General features: G+C 42.3%; 1 protein-coding gene across 1 annotated transcript in view; it reads left to right on the top strand.

Annotated features, from left to right (window-relative positions):
• Positions 1-12759, top strand: part of LOC112224872 (receptor activity-modifying protein 1-like) — a 94082-nt gene extending 81323 nt beyond the window's left edge. The window contains exon 3 of the mRNA XM_042306653.1: positions 10992-12759. Coding sequence (XP_042162587.1) covers positions 10992-11247 — 256 coding nt within the window. The 3' untranslated portion in view covers positions 11248-12759. The remainder of the gene's footprint in view (positions 1-10991) is intronic.
• Positions 12760-18186: the final 5427 nt, after the last annotated feature.

Genomic DNA, 18186 nt, shown 5'->3' with positions numbered 1-18186 from the left:
GTAGGGCAGCAGAACTGAGCTTCTGTAGGGCAGCAGAACTGAGCTTCTGTAGGGCAGCAGAACTGAGCTTCTGTAGGGCAGCAGAACTGAGCTTCTGTAGGGCAACAGAACTGAGCTTCTGTAGGGCAGCAGAACTGAGCTTCTGTAGGGCAGCAGAACTGAGCTTCTGTAGGGCAGCAGAACTGAGCTTCTGTAGGGCAGCAGAACTGAGCTTCCGTAGGGCAGCAGAACTGAGCTTCCGTAGGGCAGCAGAACTGAGCTTCCGTAGGGCAGCAGAACTGAGCTTCCGTAGGGCAGCAGAACTGAGTTTCCGTAGGGCAGCAGAACTGAGCTTCTGTAGGGCAGCAGAACTGAGCTTCTGTAGGGCAGCAGAACTGAGCTTCCGTAGGGCAGCAGAACTGAGATTCTGTAGGGCAGCAGAACTGAGATTCTGTAGGGCAGCAGAACTGAGCTTCCGTAGGGCAGCAGAACTGAGATTCTGTAGGGCAGCAGAACTGAGCTTCTGTAGGGCAGCAGAACTGAGATTCTGTAGGGCAGCAGAACTGAGCTTCTGTAGGGCAGCAGAACTGATATTCTGTAGGGCAGCAGAACTTTCCTCTGAACAAGAATATAAACGCAACATGCAACAATTTCAATGATTTTACTGAGTTACAGTTCATATAAGGAAATCAGTCAATTGAAATAAATTCATTAGGCCCTAATCTATGGATTTCACATGACTGGGCAGGGGCACAGCCATGGGTGGGCATCGTTCCACCCACTTGGGAGCCAGGCCCAGCTAATCAGAATGAGTTTTTCTCCACAAAAGAGGTTTATTACAGACAGAAATAGGCCTCAGTTTCATCAGCTATCCGGGGTGGCTGGTCTCAGACGATCCCACAGGTGAAGAAGGCGGATGTGGAAGTCCTGGGCTGGCGTGGTTATACAAGGTCTGCGGTTGTGAGACCTTTTGGACATACTGCCAAATTCTCTAAAATTACATTGGAGGCAGTTTATGATAGTGAAATTAACATTAAATTCTCTGGCAACAGCTCTGGTGGACATTAATACAGTCAGCATGCCAATTGCATGTTCCCTCAAAACGTTTGACATCTGTGGCATTGTGTTGTGTGACAAAACTTCACATTTTAGACTGGCTTTTTATTGTCCCCAGCACGAGGTGAACCTGTGTAATGATCCTGCTGTTTAATCAGTTTATTGAAGTGCTCATTAACAGGGATGTAAACAAATGTGTGCACACAATATGAGAGAAATAAGCTTTTGGTAAGTATGGAACATTTCTGTGATCTTTTATTTCAGCTCATGAAACATGGGACCAACACCTGACATGTTGCGTTTTATATTTTTGTTCAGTATAGATCTTAGAACTAGACAGTGGAGCTGTAGAACTATAGAACTGCCAAATTGTAGATTACATTTGTAGAACTGTAGATTAAAGTTGTGGAACTATAGAACTGTAGATTAAAGCTGTAGAACTATAGAACTGTAGATTAAAGCTCTAGAACTATAGAACTGTAGATTAAAGCTGTAGAACTGTAGAACTGTAGATTAAAGCTGTAGAACTATAGAACTGTAGATTAAAGCTGTAGAACTATAGAACTGTAGATTAAAGCTGTAGAACTATAGAACTGTAGATTAAAGCTGTAGAACTATAGAACTATAGAACTGTAGATTAAAGCTGTAGAACTATAGAACTGTAGATTAAAGCTGTAGAACTATAGAACTGTAGATTAAAGCTCTAGAACTATAGAACTGTAGATTAAAGCTGTAGAACTATAGAACTGTAGATTAAAGCTGTAGAACTATAGAACTGTAGATTAAAGCTGTAGAACTATAGAACTATAGAACTGTAGATTAAAGCTGTAGAACTATAGAACTGTAGATTAAAGCTGTAGAACTATAGAACTGTAGATTAAAGCTCTAGAACTATAGAACTGTAGATTAAAGCTGTAGAACTATAGAACTGTAGATTAAAGCTCTAGAACTATAGAACTGTAGATTAAAGCTCTAGAACTATAGAACTGTAGATTAAAGCTCTAGAACTATAGAACTGTAGATTAAAGCTGTAGAACTATAGAACTGTAGATTAAAGCTGTAGAACTATAGAACTGTAGATTAAAGCTGTAGAACTATAGAACTATAGAACTGTAGATTAAAGCTGTAGAACTATAGAACTGTAGAATTATAGATTACAGCTGTAGAACTATATAACTGTAGAATTATAGATTAAAGCTGTAGAACGTTTCTACAGAACTCTGGTAGAACTAGATCCTTGGTCTAGCTACACACACAGGAAAGAAAGAGACACAGGCATGTACTGTATCTCCCTTCCATCAAGTGCTGCAATGATATAGGCAGCTAACTTGATGAAAAAATGAACACTTTGTCTCTAAGAGTTTGACAGAGTGGCCTGCATGGGATGCTGAGGTTTGCAAGGAGTATGAGGAAGATCAGTAATCTAGCATTCTATGTGTGTGGCAAACTTTGTGAGGAGTGGTTACACAAATCCATTTCAGTTTCGACCCAGAATCAAATGGGAAAAGTGCTTGGAAAGGTGGTTTTGGCGGGAGAAGACTCTCCTGACATCACGCAGTTCCAGTTGAGCGACTGTACTTCAAAGTACTCCAATAACATAGATGCTGCCTTCAATTAAACATTTAGGGTTGTGAACAACTGCGTTGATGAGGTGAGCTTATAAAAGATTTCCCTTATCAAGAGTATATCCATGTGCATATAAGATTTCTATCAAATACCATGCCCAGATGACATCTCTGTTTCCTCTGACTCGCTACAATTGGTACGATTTAGACTCAAACACACTGAGGGAAGAACCCTTCAGGAATAAAGAAGTTCATGCAGAAGTTACAGTAGATGAAGGAAAATGAACATGGAAAAACTATAGACCTGAGTACTGAAGTGTAGGTACAAGCTGTCTTGTCCAGAGCTGACCATGTACTTCTTAGGCTATTTACAGAATAACAAGTCCTGGATGCTTTTCTAGCAATAGATAACATGAAATCCACAGAGGACGACCAATTGGATCCCAGGCTGCGTAAGTGTGCAGCGCTCATCATTGTTGGCATCAATAACCCACATTTTTCATTGTTACCAGGAAATATTCCAAAAGTATGAAAAGTCAGTGTTTAGGACAGAGCACTATTACAACAACCACCTCAGTCAGGGTTTAGGACAGAGCACTATTACAACAACCACCTCAGTCAGGGTTTAGGACAGAGGACTATTACAACAACCACCTCAGTCAGGGTTTAGGACAGAGCACTATTACAACAACCACCTCAGTCAGGGTTTAGGACAGAGCACTATTACAACAACCACCTCAGTCAGGGTTTAGGACAGAGGACTATTACAACAACCACCTCAGTCAGGGTTTAGGACAGAGCACTATTACAACAACCACCTCAGTCAGGGTTTAGGACAGAGCACTATTACAACAAACACCTCAGTCAGGGTTTAGGACAGAGCACTATTACAACAACCACCTCAGTCAGGGTTTAGGACAGAGGACTATTACAACAACCACCTCAGTCAGGGTTTAGGACAGAGCACTATTACAACAACCACCTCAGTCAGGGTTTAAGACAGAGCACTATTACAACAACCACCTCAGTCAGGGTTTAGGACAGAGGACTATTACAACAACCACTTCAGTCTGGGTTTAGGACAGAGCACTATTACAACAACCACCTCAGTCAGGGTTTAGGACAGAGCACTATTACAACAACCACCTCAGTCAGGGTTTAGGACAGAGCACTATTACAACAACCACCTCAGTCAGGGTTTAGGACAGAGCACTATTACAACAACCACCTCAGTCAGGGTTTAGGACAGAGGACTATTACAACAACCACCTCAGTCAGGGTTTAGGACAGAGCACTATTACAACAACCACCTCAGTCAGGGTTTAAGACAGAGCACTATTACAACAACCACCTCAGTCAGGGTTTAGGACAGAGCACTATTACAACAACCACCTCAGTCAGGGTTTAGGACAGAGCACTATTACAACAACCACCTCAGTCAGGGTTTAGGACAGAGCACTATTACAACAACCACCTCAGTCAGGGTTTAGGACAGAGCACTATTACAACAACCACCTCAGTCAGGGTTTAGGACAGAGCACTATTACAACAACCACCTCAGTCAGGGTTTAGGACAGAGCACTATTACAACAACCACCTCAGTCAGGGTTTAGGACAGAGGACTATTACAACAACCACCTCAGTCAGGGTTTAGGACAGAGCACTATTACAACAACCACCTCAGTCAGGGTTTAGGACAGAGCACTATTACAACAACCACCTCAGTCAGGGTTTAGGACAGAGCACTATTACAACAACCACCTCAGTCAGGGTTTAGGACAGAGCACTATTACAACAACCACCTCAGTTGTTAATTATCTTTATTTAACTAGGCGAGTCAGTTAAGAACAAATTCTTATTTACAATGACAGCCTAGGAACAGTGGGTTAACTGCCTTGTTCAGAACAAAATATTTGTACGTTGTCAGCTCAGGGATTTGATCTTGCAACATTTCGGTTACTAGTCCAACGCTCTAACCACTACGCTACCTGCCACCCCAGCTTCATGAGGTAGCTACATGAGGTAACTTCAACCAGCTTCATGAGGTGGACACTTGGAATGCATTTAAATGAACAGCTGTGCCTTGTTAAAAGTTCCTTTGCGGAATTTCTTTCCTTCTAAATGCGTTTGAGCCAATCAGTTGTTTCGTAACAAGGTAGCGGTGGTATACAGAACAGAGCCCTATTTGGTGAAAGACCAAGTCCATATTATGGCAAGAACAGCTCAAATAAGCAGAGAGTCCACCATTACTTTAAGACATGATGGTCCATTAATACGGAACATTTAATTAACTTTGAAAGTTTCTTCAAGTGCAGTCTCAAAAAAACATCAAGCGCTATGATGAAACTGGCTCTCATGAGGACCGCCACAGGAAAGGAAGACCCAGAGTTACCTCTGCTGCAGAGGATAAGTTTATTAAAGTTACCAGCCTCAGAAATTGCAGCCCAAACGAATGCTTTACAGAGTTCAAGTAACAGACACATCTCAACATTAACTGTTCAGAGGAGACTGCGTGAATCAGGCCTTCATGGTCAAATTGCTGCAAAGAAACCACTACTAAAGGGCACCAATAAGAAGAAGACACTTGCTTGGTCCAAGAAACATGAGCAATGGACATTAGACCTGGTAGAAATCTGCCCTTTGGTCTGATGCGTTTAAATTTGAGACGCTGAGTTGGTGAACGGATGATCTCCACATGTGTGGTTCCCACCATGAAGCATGGAGGAGGAGGTGTGATGGTGTGGGGGTACATTGCTGGTGACACTATCTGTGATTTATTTAGAATTCAAGGCACACTTAACCAGCATGGCTACCACAACATTCTGCAGCGATATGTCGTCCCATCTGGTTTGTGCTTAGTGGGACTATCTTTTGTTTTTCAACAGGACAATGTGTAAGGGCTGTGTAAGTGCTATTTGACCAAGGCGAGTGATGGAGTGCTGCATCAGATGACCTGGCCTCCACAATCACCCGACCTCAACCCAATAGAGATGGTTTGGGATGAATTGGACTGCAGAATGAAGGAAAAGCAGACAAAAAGTGTTCAGCATATGTTGGAACTCCTTCAAGACTATTGGAAAAACATTCCAGGTGAAGCAGGTTGAGAGAATGCAAAGAGTGTGAAAAGCTGTCATCAAGGCTACAACTTTGAAGAATCTAAAATTCTTCCCCTGATTGCTCAGTTAGTCCGAACGGCCAAGTCTAGGAAGAGTCATGGTGATTCCAAATGTCTTCCATTTAAGAATGACGGAGGCCACGGTATTCTTGGGGAACTTCAATGCTGCAGAAATATTTGTGTACCTTTCCCCAGATCTGTGCCTCGACATAATCCTGTCTCGGAGCTCTACGGACAATTCCTTTGACCAAGTACTCTCTAACATCCTGTTTACTTTCTTATTTCAGTAAATAAGAAAATCTCCTTTCTTTTTTTCATTCGAGCAGAAAAACAGAGAAAGGCATCGGGAGAATGTTTTGTAATACAATATAATGCACCAGTTTGGCTTCTCACTGCAGCAACAACAAATAAAAAGGGATCCAATTTGCTTCACGCTTTGTTTGCCTCAGACTCCCACATGAGTTGTGTTTGTTCCCATTTGTTTCCAGTCAATGGAGCAAACAAACCCTAAACAAACTAAGCTCTTTCTCTAGCTTGTCAATTACCATCTCTCTGTATCATCCTCTGTTACAGAAACAAAGCTTTCAAAGTCATTCATTTGGATTATTTATGTAATGACATGGGATGACATAATGGGAGCAGGAAACAAGTGATCTCTGGAGTTGAAAGATCTCTTTCAGTTGTTCAACATTCAGTTTTCAATAGCAAATATCAGCAGGCACAGTCAGCTATATGGCACTCCAAATCTCTGAGATTACGATCTTTCTGATGCCTGTTTAATAAAGATATTGAATGATGAATTGGCAGAGTCTGACATTGTATCTCAAAGTCTCAACCTTTACACTGCTGATTCAATATGTAACTATATGACTTTGTCATGAGGGTTGATGGGGGAGGGGGGGATGAGGAAAATCAGCTCTCAAGACATTATCCAGAGCAAGGTCTTCAGTCAAATGTCCCAGAGCTCATTGACATGACTTACAAGGGGTTGCCCTCCTGCCCTTTTTAAATGTGGCGTCATGTTATTTCAAGTGGGCAGCTAGCATGTGACAGGTTCAGAAGAAAGGCGTGTAACAGTTCTGTATGCCAGCCTGGTCTCATAAACTAGACTCAAATTAGTATGATATGTTATGTTTGGTATGGTTACATAAAACAGATTAGCAGACGTCTTCAGCGCACAATTTCTTCTTCTTCTGTGCATCCCCCCCAGTCTGCCCCCCCCCAAAATTGCAGCGCCACCACCCTCAAAGCACCTCCCACGGCTATGGCTTACCTTAACCCTAACCCCTAACCCTAATGGTTGCCACCTAGCTAACATTAGCCTTAGCCACTCAGCTAGCATTAGCCTTAGCCACCCAGCTAACATTAGCCTTAGCCACCCAGCTAACATTAGCCTTAGCCACCCAGCTAACATTAGCCTTAGCCACCCAGCTAACATTAGCCTTAGCCACCTAGCTAACATTAGCCTTAGCCACCCAGCTAACGTTAGACTTAGCCACCCAGCTAACGTTAGACTTAGCCACCCAGCTAACATTAGCCTTAGCCACCCAGCTAACATTAGCCTTAGCCACCTAACTAACGTTAGCCACAACACATTTTTATTCGTAACATTTAAGTTTAGCAAATTCATAACATACTGTATTATAGAAATTGTCATTCGTAACATATCATACCAAATGGATGATGGACCTCTACAGATTAATACATACCATACGAAACATAACATATCATACTAATTGTAGCGTCTCGGATTGACATTTACTATGTTACGTCTAACCGAGTCCAGGTTGCAGCGGCTTCTGTACATCGAGGAAGGTTAGGGGACTTTTGACCACCTGTTGGTTTATAACGCAAGGTGCCATTCTTTTTGTTCTGGAATGGGAACTGGGTGATCGGAGCGGAGGCAGTGAAATGTTAGCTGACCGTTTATAGCAAGCAGTGTGAACACTAGGTACTGCTTTGGAGCGCGAGTCTTGTTTCGTGCATGCGTGTGCATATGACTGTGTGACTGTGTGTGTGTCTGTGTGTGTGTGTGTGTTTGTCAAACCGTCTGTCTGTCTGTGTGTGTCTTGCCATCAATCAGTCTGTCAACAGCTTCCAAGGCCTCTAATGTTGCAGTATGGAAAGTAAACAGTAAAGAGGACAGTAAAGAGGACAGTATGTGAGAGAGAAAGGAGGGGGTGGATTTAAACTGACATGTCTCCTGGAAGAGCAGGAAGGAGGGGGTGGATTTAAACTGACATGTCTCCTGGAAGAGCAGGAAGGAGGGGGTGGATTTAAACTGACATATCTCCTGGAAGAGCAGGAAGGAAGGGGTGGATTTACACTGACATGTTCCCTGGAAGAGCAGGAAGGAGGGGGATCTGTAGAAATAATACAAGGGGAATAACACTGTTCTCTTCTGATACGATATATAACTATAAGGACCATTTTTTTATACATTTTTATTTCACCTTTATTTAACTAGGTAGGCTAGTTGAGAGGTTCTCATTTACAACTGCGACCTGCGACCTGGCCAAGATAAAGCAAAGCAGTGCGACACAAACAACAACACAGAGTTACACATGGAATAAACAAACATAACAGACAAACAGACAGTCAATAACACAATAGAAAAAAAAGAAAATCAGTGTGTGCAAATGGCGTGAGGTAAGGCAATACATATGCAATACATATGCAATACATATGCCATAGTACTACTACTTTTTTTTTCTACTGTGTTATTGACTTGTTAATTGTTTACTCCATGTGTAACTCTGTGTTGTCTGTTCACACTGCTATGCTTTATCTTGGCCAGGTCGCAGTTGCAAATGAGAACTTGTTCTCAACTAGCCTACCTGGTTAAATAAAGGTGAAATAAAAAGAAATAAAATTAAAAAATAAAATTAAAAAAAGTACCGAAGAATTACAATAACTACCACACCTTCTGCATATGCAAACCCCCACTACACATAGTTCAGCAGGTCACATAGCTAAACTGTATTAGAAGAGCCAGAGTATATATACTCCACATTAGGTCATGTAAAGAAGATAGGATCATACAGAAGAAATGATTACAGGTATATGTGTGTGAGTTCAGACAAGATAAGTTAATACTGACAAGGGAAGATACAACCTCCTGTGCGTGTTGAGACAAGACACGTTTAGCGGAGCTCTTGGAATTGTGCCATATCTGGGTTATTATAAATCTCTTAGTTCTCAGTACTGAATAGGTTCCAGTTAGCAGGGGTGCCCTTGCCTTAGCCAATGAAGCATCGCCATAGGCCCTTAGGGAGAAATGTTTTGGAGAAATGTACAGGGAGAGAAAAGGGACTGTCTAGGAACGATTCATTTCCTCCGATGATGAAATGTTGCAGATGACGTGACTTTGGCAAGAGTGTTCTTTCAATAAAGCAGCTATACATAAAGGTATTAAATCCTGTCATGTCAATAAATTGGTCATGGCCGTACATCTGTAGTGGATAAATGTGTGAGGAGAGAATAAGGGTTTGCTCATATTTCTATTCTTGCCGAGGTCTAATTTTACACTGTGTTCTCCTACACAGAATATCAACTATCACTATTTCTCTCTCTTCTCTTTCCTCTCTTTTTCATTATTTCTCTCTCATCTCTCTCTCTCTTCCTCTCTCTTCTGTTCATAATGATCACGATGCATGATTATAATGTCTGTCTGCCTTGGAAGATGAGCCAGATGGTCTGCCTTTTACCCTGTGTATCACTCTCCCACTGGGGATTGGGTAAACTGAGACAGACATTACCCCTCGGTTGTGTTAGGGGACACCTGTGGATTATAAAAAGGTCCTAGCTATGCCAGGCATGCCACACCAGGGAGGATGTGGGTAGAAAGAGCAGGCCATATGGAGGGCATGTTCTGAGGAGAGGGGGGAGAGCTCTTGTTCAGGAGGAGGGGAGGGTGGATGTGTGTCTGTGTTTTTCACTCTATCTGTCCTCTGTCATTACCAGGGGTCATTACTCTCAATCATGGCAGGCCTATACACACTAGGGAGCACAGTCACACGCAGAGAGCTCTATGAGGGAAAATAATGATTTGCACACGACGGTTGATTGCACCATTAGTGTGTGTATCCCGTTTGTGTGTTTCATTTTCAACGTCTCTCCCCTAACTTCAAATGAACATTGCCTACAGTACGTTCCATGAAGGCAATCCAGGTAGATGTTAGAGGGCCCTTTTACTGAAGAATGTGTTCGTTTCATATGATTTGTGTTTAGCTTCTTCATGTTTTGGGGTTGCTTTTCAATGTATTGTTGTGTATATAGATATGTACAGTGTAATTGATGTGTACATAGATATACAGTTGAAGTCGGAAGTTTACATACACCTTAGACAAATACATTTAAACTCAGTTTTTCACCATTCCAGACATTTAATCCTAGTAAAAATTCCCTGCCTTAGGTCAGTTAGGATCACCACTTTATTTTAAGAATGTGAAATGTCAGAATAATAGTAGAGAGAATTATTTATTTCAGCTTTTATTTCTTTCATCACATTCCCAGTGGGTCAGAAGTTCAAATACACTCAAATACTATTTGGTAGCATTGCCTTTAAATTGTTTAACTTGGGTCAAATGTTTCTGGTAGCCTTCCACAAGCTTCCCACAATAAGTTGGGTGAATTTTGGCCCAAGTTTGACGTTTGACCCAAGTTAAACAATTTAAAGGCAATGCTACCAAATACTAATTGAGTGTATGTAAACTTCTGACCCACTGGGAATGTGATGAAAGAAATAAAAGCTGAAATAAATAATTCTCTCTACTATTATTCTGACATTTCACATTCTTAAAATAAAGTGGTGATCCTAACTGACCTAAGGCAGGACATTTTTACTAGGATTAAATGTCAGGAATTGAAAAAAACTGAGTTTAAATGTATTTGGCTAAGGTGTATGTAGACTTCCCACTTCAACTGTGTAGTGTAATTGATGTGTATATAGATATGTATAGTGTAATTGATGTGTATATAGATATGTATAGTGTAATTGATGTGTATATAGATATGTATAGTGTAATTGTTGTTCTTGATCTCAGCATGACTCCCTGCTTAAATAAAAGGATCAATAAAAATGACACTGTAGATCATGAAACTGGTGTTCAATTTAAAAACCACACTTTGGAGACCCATTAAGAACCCCAAACTGTCCAAATGTCTATTCAAAGGTGTAGGCTATTATTTACCCTCATTGGGATGTACGGTACATAAACCTGGTCTTCATTCCATTAATGTGACCTCCCACTGTTCCTTTCCGTCTCTCCCTACAGACCTTACGGTGAGCTCACCAACTGCACCTACCTGATCGCCCTGAAGATGGACTGTTTCTGGCCCAACCGGCAGGTGGACGAGTTCTTCATCCGCATCCACAAGCACTACTTCCACGACTGCTCCCTGTCGGGACGGCTGCTGCGTGATCCGCCCAACCGTATCCTTGGGCCATTCATCGTGGTGCCCATCCTTGTCACGTTGCTCATGACTGCCCTAGTGGTGTGGAGGAGCAAGCGCAGTGAAGGCATGGTGTAGCCGGGCCCAACCTTCAGGCCACCAGCCAGGGAGAAGAGGTCTAGAGGAGGCCCCCTTCACCTCCACCTCCACCCATGACAGACTCAGATACACATAACACTGCTGCTACCTACTACAGAACAGACATCATGGACCAGGTGAGGGACTGGGAGGACTGTCTAAGCCTGTCTCAAGGATAACATTATAGAGCATCTCTGGTCCTATCAGTCTGTTTGATAGGAGACCGAGCTAGAGGCACAGGATATAAGAAAGTACACAGACTACAAGATGAGAGTTCATATAACTACAGTGATTATACCCTGCAGGCGGATTGGTTTAAAAGTGGAAGAGTGATTCCATTGCCCTTTATCTACTAAATCCAATCTGGCTGGAGAATCACAAGCTGTTTGCCATGAAGGACAGATGGTGTCTGATTGGTTTGAAGGACTTCCTGGACACATTAGGTAATTTCCTGTGCAGTGAGTTGAGACACTTTGGCACAGTTCCGGAGTGGACTTCTTACAGTCAGTCACTGATTGGTTGATATAAAGCATCGTCCTATCATCTCTGTGCTTTATGGATGTTGTCTGTGCACTCTGTACTCTCCTCAAACACTGTTTGGTCCCCCCTGTTCCTGTCCTTGCCCGTCAGAACCAACAGATTTCCACACTCACCCTTCAAGTCCTTACTTTGTGTACTGTGCCAAAGTACCTGTCAGTAACCAAAATAATTACAAAAATATTCAAATCAAATGTGTCCATGAATAGAAAGTGAATATGAAAAAGAGAATATTATTTTATGATGTGTGCGAGACTGAGGTACAACATACTGTGCAAATGATGGATTAATAGCCTACTGTTGGTATTTCATAATGACTGTGTTCAATAAACTTGGATTAAAAACAAAGACGTGACTGTGTATCGGGTGCTTTGCAACGGTGGTTTGGTGGGTATAACTTTTATCTTCGTAGTCACGAGGCTTGTGGATTGTTTTGTAAGTTACTGACACACCGTCATGTCTGTGTAACATCTGAGTTGATTGGGTCTTTAGTAAGGCTAATGCTGTCATCACCAGATAGGGACATTGCCTTTAAGAGCAGAGCATCCTGCTAATGGCATTTTCTGACGCACTCTTCATCTTATTAGTACTGAGAGGCAAAGCGTCTGCATGTCTGGCTGCCTTACTAATTGCCTTTATATTACTATGGCTGAGACACGGTTTTGCTACAAGATCTGAGCTCCCAATACCTCCAAGTAGATACCTGCATACTCTTCACAGGGCAACGGAAAACGATATATATATTTTCTATCTCTGTGTGTGTCTCTCTCTCTCTCTCAAAGCACCTTGATTGCTTTAAGAGATATACTAAACCTTTGTGGTGCTCTTGTCAGACCCTGTATTAAAACTCTCCCCGTCATTATGAGTCTAGTCTGGCTCCCGTGTAGAACCCTGTGTACTCTGGGAAACGCAGTTAAAGACCTCCCAGAGGATAACTGACTATTAGTCGTTGGGGACTTCTTTAAGGCATTAAATATAGATGGCGTATTTATCTAATTATAATTTGATGGTGTTTTAATCTAGTCTGGTTCCCAGTCTGTTTAGCTATCATTCCACTCCTTGCCACTCTGTGTCGTATGTCAAAGAGACTGGCAAATGTCACGGGAAATAAACCAAAATTAAACCATCTTACTGACCTGAGAACGAATGGTTTCCTCCAAGACAGCAGCACATCTTAAAAAGAAATACAAGTCTGAGACGGGCTATTAAAATCCTAGTTTTCCTTTGCCTACTCTACAACAGCTCTATTCAAGCCCAGTAGAGTAAACAGAGAAGAAGAAGCCGGTGTGACCTAAGTCTCTCCATACAAATAGAAGGCTCCATCTGCTCCCAGTCCGATGCACAAAGCATTGGATGTCCATTCTGCAATACTCTGCACTTCGACATGCTATGTATTTAAGGGCAGGGCTGGCCAGGGTTAGTTAGTCATGCCTTAGCTGTATTAAACGTGGCTGGTTCTCATGCAACTGATGAGATAACCTAAAAACATGACAATTACCAGCAAATCAATAAAACAAAGAAAGCTTGAAGAAGGGACTAAACTAAAGCCTGTGGGTTGGGATTCGATGTTGGTGGAGTACATTTAATTACATCACAGAGTGTAGGCAGAGTTAAACAGTGTCTATTGTGACAGAGCTGGTACAGAGCTGACAGGGATGTGGGATTTCAATGTGCTTGATTTTCCCTGCCTGTGGCATGTTCCTGGGTCCCCCACATGAGTTCTGCAACTGGGATAAACCTCCATCTCTCTCCTTTCCCTTCTCCGGAACAGAGCAGAGCAGAGCAGAATAGAACAGAGCAGAGCAGAATAGAACAGAGCAGAGCAGAGCAGAATAGAACAGAGCAGAGCAGAGCAGAATAGAACAGAGCAGAGCAGAATAGAACAGAGCAGAGCAGAATAGAACAGAACAGAGCAGAACAGAACAGAGCAGAACAGAGCAGAATAGAACAGAACAGAGCAGAATAGAACAGAACAGAGCAGAATAGAACAGAACAGAGCAGAATAGAACAGAACAGAGCAGAGCAAAATAGAACAGAACAGAGCAGAATAGAACAGAGCAGAAGAGAACAGAGCAGAGCAGAACAGAATAGAACAGAGCAGAGCAGAACAGAGCAGAGTAGAGCATAATAGAACAGAGCAGAGCAGAATAGAACAGAACAGAGCAGAGCAGAATAGAACAGAGCAGAGCAGAGCAGAACAGAGCAGAGCAGAGCAGAAGAGAGCAGAGCAGAATAGAACAGAACAGAGCAGAGCAGAGCAGAGCAGAACAGAGCAGAGCAGAACAGAGTAGAGCAGAACAGAGCAGAGCAGAGCAGAACAGAGTAGAGCAGAGCAGAACAGAGCAGAGCAGAACAGAGTAGAGCAGAGCAGAACAGAAGAGAGCAGAGCAGAACAGAACAGAGCAGAGCAGAACAGAGACCATAAGAGAATCCTAATGAAAGTCCTGCTCACTGTGACTGAAAAAGCTGAGATGGCACTTACACATTCATACACACTTTCACTCATGCTCTGATGCATATTGTAGGCACACACACACACACACACACACACACACACACACACACACACACACACACACACACACACACACACACACACACACACACACACACACACACACACACACACACACACACACACACACACACACACACACACACACACACACACACACACACTACTATAGTGGGTTAAATCAAATTTGCCTCAGAGAGAGTGAGAAAAAAGTAGTCTGCCGTGTTTTGGTCTACTTTCGGTGATATATTTCATTCCCTCACAGGAGCACCTCAGGGAAAGTTTGTTCATGACAGAAATATGCCAGAGCCTCACGGGAGACGAAGACAAATTGGATTCTGCCACACAGACTGAACACTGAGTGAGAGTAAACTGATATGTGATGAAAGACAGACATCTGTAAATTATATTACAGACATTTTATCCACTTTGTGATGACCCAGAGGGCCTAGTGCCTCCCTCTCTACAGAAACATCTCCCCTTGTCAGGTCTTCCTTGATGTGTCAGTCATAAGCTCATAATGACCCACAATGGCTATTGTCGTTAGATCGCTCACACTGAACTGATTCTGAAATCTTTATGAAAGAATAGGGGGCAATAGAACATATGGGGGTAACCTATGTCCACACTACCACATTACACAACCTTATCATGAACGGACAATGTTACCCATTCTAATCACAACTGCATGATTCTGTGTCAATACACACTTTTCACCCGGGAGGGACAGTGTTTGACCATTCACGCTTCAACATGCTCTATCAGACGTTCAGTTGGTTATCTATAGTAACTCCTTCTGGACTTATCCAGACTGATACAGCACGGCAGATCCAGGCTGACCTCTTTTATGGAAGGAGGCCCAAGCGTAGATCTATAAAGGACACATTGTCTACTTTATCCAGACTGATACAGTATGGCAGATCCAGGCTGACCTCTTTTATGGAAGGAGACCCAAGCGTAGATCTATAAAGGACACATTGTCTACTTTATCCAGACTGATACAGTATGGCAGATCCAGGCTGACCTCTTTTATGGAAGGAGGCCCAAGCGTAGATCTATAAAGGACACATTGTCTACTTTATCCAGACTGATACAGTATGGCAGATCCAGGCTGACCTCTTTTATGGAAGGAGGCCCAAGCGTAGATCTATAAAGGACACATTGTCTACTTTATCCAGACTGATACAGTATGGCAGATCCAGGCTGACCTCTTTTATGGAAGGAGGCCCAAGCGTAGATCTATAAAGGACACATTGTCTACTTTATCCAGACTGATACAGTATGGCAGATCCAGGCTGACCTCTTTTATGGAAGGAGGCCCAAGCGTAGATCTATAAAGGACACATTGTCTACTTTATCCAGACTGATACAGTATGGCAGATCCAGGCTGACCTCTTTTATGGAAGGAGGCCCAAGCGTAGATCTATAAAGGACACATTGTCTACTTTATCCAGCAGTGATACACTGCTGGATCCGGGTTGTTCTAGCAACAGCGATACACATATCTATCTTGTTGTTGAGTAACCTCAGCAAGCGCCGCTGTTTTTGTCTTTATCTCAGCGCCATGTCTTGTTATGGCTGCTGTTTCTCTCCTCTGGAAAGAACAATCTTGTACAGTGTTTATACTGTAACTGGCCCATGGTGACAAGCAGCCTGCGTTCAACAGTCAAAACACACTACAGTCCATGACATCACAAAGATGTCAGACACAATCAGAATCAATAAAATGTCAGAAAGTGGAATCTCCTTGCTAATGATTCAAGGAGTCATTAATCAGCTAAGTGTCACAGCGTATATTTGCAATCACATGGCTTTTGTGTTATTTCTGGAGAAGACTGATATGAGACGTTCTGGAGGATTGGAGAGGTCCCAAAGCTCTGAACGAGACAGAAACTTACTAATTACCAAGGAGACAGTTCCACAGGGAGACAGACAGGGACGAGGACAGAGATGGAGGGAGAGAGCGAGAGAGAAAGTATGAGAGAAACTGTGAGATAGAGGGAGATGAGGAGTACAGAACTCATAATTAGAGTGTAATTAATCACTTTGATGCATTACAAATCTGTAGAAACTGAACCCAGACCGGGCCTTAGCTGATAACTTAAGTACTTTGTCTCATTTCAGAAGGGTAATTGGAGACCGGAAACGCAGCTTCACACGGTTTAATAATCAGACTGGGAACAAGTAACTTGACCGTTGGTGTGAATATTTGACATAACTTCTCGTCCAGAACATACCTCATCATCACCATGAGATAAATGTTGCCAGAAAACAGAAATATAAAATAGTCAAACTCAAAGATGTAGTTTGACATGAATTCATTCTAAAAACCTGTAATATTACTATATCTCATAATATCTAAAAACAAGACAACTGTGATTAAAAATAATAATGAATAAAACTAAAATAAACTCTTTGGATAGAGGAGTGCATGGATCAATGTCCTGGAGGAAGCAATGAGCATAGCCTTTGTCTTTAGTAATATAATCTATCCTTCACACAGACAGCTCAGATTAGCTAGCGGAGGATGAGCACAAATTCAATTTTTCAATTGAGGCTATTGGGTGGGGCCTTGCAGCTATGTTCAGTGGCCCAGATCCACAAGGCAGAGGCTGAGACTGCTGACATCCCAGGAAACTCACTTCTGCATTCTAAATGGTACACTATTCCCTTTGTAGTGCACTACTTTTGACCAGGGACCAGAAGTAGTGCATTATGTAATAGGGTTCCATTTGGAATGGAGGGTAATAGACTTTCACATTGGAGAGTATGTCACTTTCAAAGTACTATTGTAGGTGTATTCATTGTCACATTTCACTTCTCTGGGTATTACTTCTGCATCCCATGTGTTATTTCAGTGCAGTTATAATAACTTCAGCATTCCATTGTGTCTTTGTGAAGGGGGATTGCCTCATACAAAACCATGGGGCGATAAAGACAAAGGTATTGGAAGGTATATGAATATTAATAATTGCATTAGGATTCTTTATCTGAAATAATACATTAGCATATGTTCAAAGTGGGAGAGAAAGAGAGAGAGAAAGCAACAGCGAGAGAGAGAGAGAGACAAGGAGACAGAGAGAGACAGAGAGAGAGACATAGGGAGACAGAGAGAGGGAGACAGAGGGATAGAGAGAGACAGAGACAAGGAGACAGAGAGAGAGAGACAGAGACAAGGAGACAGAGAGAGACAGAGAGAGACAAGGAGACAGAGAGAGAAAGACAGAGAGAGTCCCCTCCAGTACTCCCTGTTCACCCACGACTGCGTGGCAAGGCACGACTCCAACACCATCATTAAGTTTGCTGACGATGCAATGGTAGGCCTGACCACCGACAACGACGAGACAGCCTATAGGGAGGTCAGAGACCTGGCCGTGTGGTGCCAGAAAAACAACCTATCCCTCAACATAACCAAGACTAAGGAGATGATTGTGGACTACAGGAAAAGGAGGACTGAGCATGACCTCATTCTTATCCACGGGGCTGTAATGGAGCAGGTTGAGAGCTTCAAGTTCCTTGGTGTCCACATCACCAACAAACTAGAATGGTCCAAAAACACCAAGACAATCGTGAAGAGGGCACGACAAAACCTATTCCCCTCAGGAAACTAAAAGATTTGGTCCTCAGATCCTCAAAAAGTTATACAGCTTCTGTTATCAAGGCAAAGGATGGCTACTTTGAAGAATCTCAAATTTCAAATATATTTTCATTAATTTAACACTTTTTTGGTTACTACATGATTCCATATGTGTTATTTAATAGTTTTGATGTCTTCACTATTATTCTACAATGTAGAAAATATTAAAAATAACTAAAAACCTTGAATGAGTAGGTGTGTCCAAACATTAAGTTGTACTTAAATCAAATCAAAGTTTATTGGTCACATA

Source organism: Oncorhynchus tshawytscha, linkage group LG26, assembly GCF_018296145.1.
Source record: "Oncorhynchus tshawytscha isolate Ot180627B linkage group LG26, Otsh_v2.0, whole genome shotgun sequence".
Lineage (NCBI taxonomy): Eukaryota > Metazoa > Chordata > Actinopteri > Salmoniformes > Salmonidae > Oncorhynchus > Oncorhynchus tshawytscha.
This window is presented reverse-complemented; position numbering and strand designations above follow the sequence as displayed.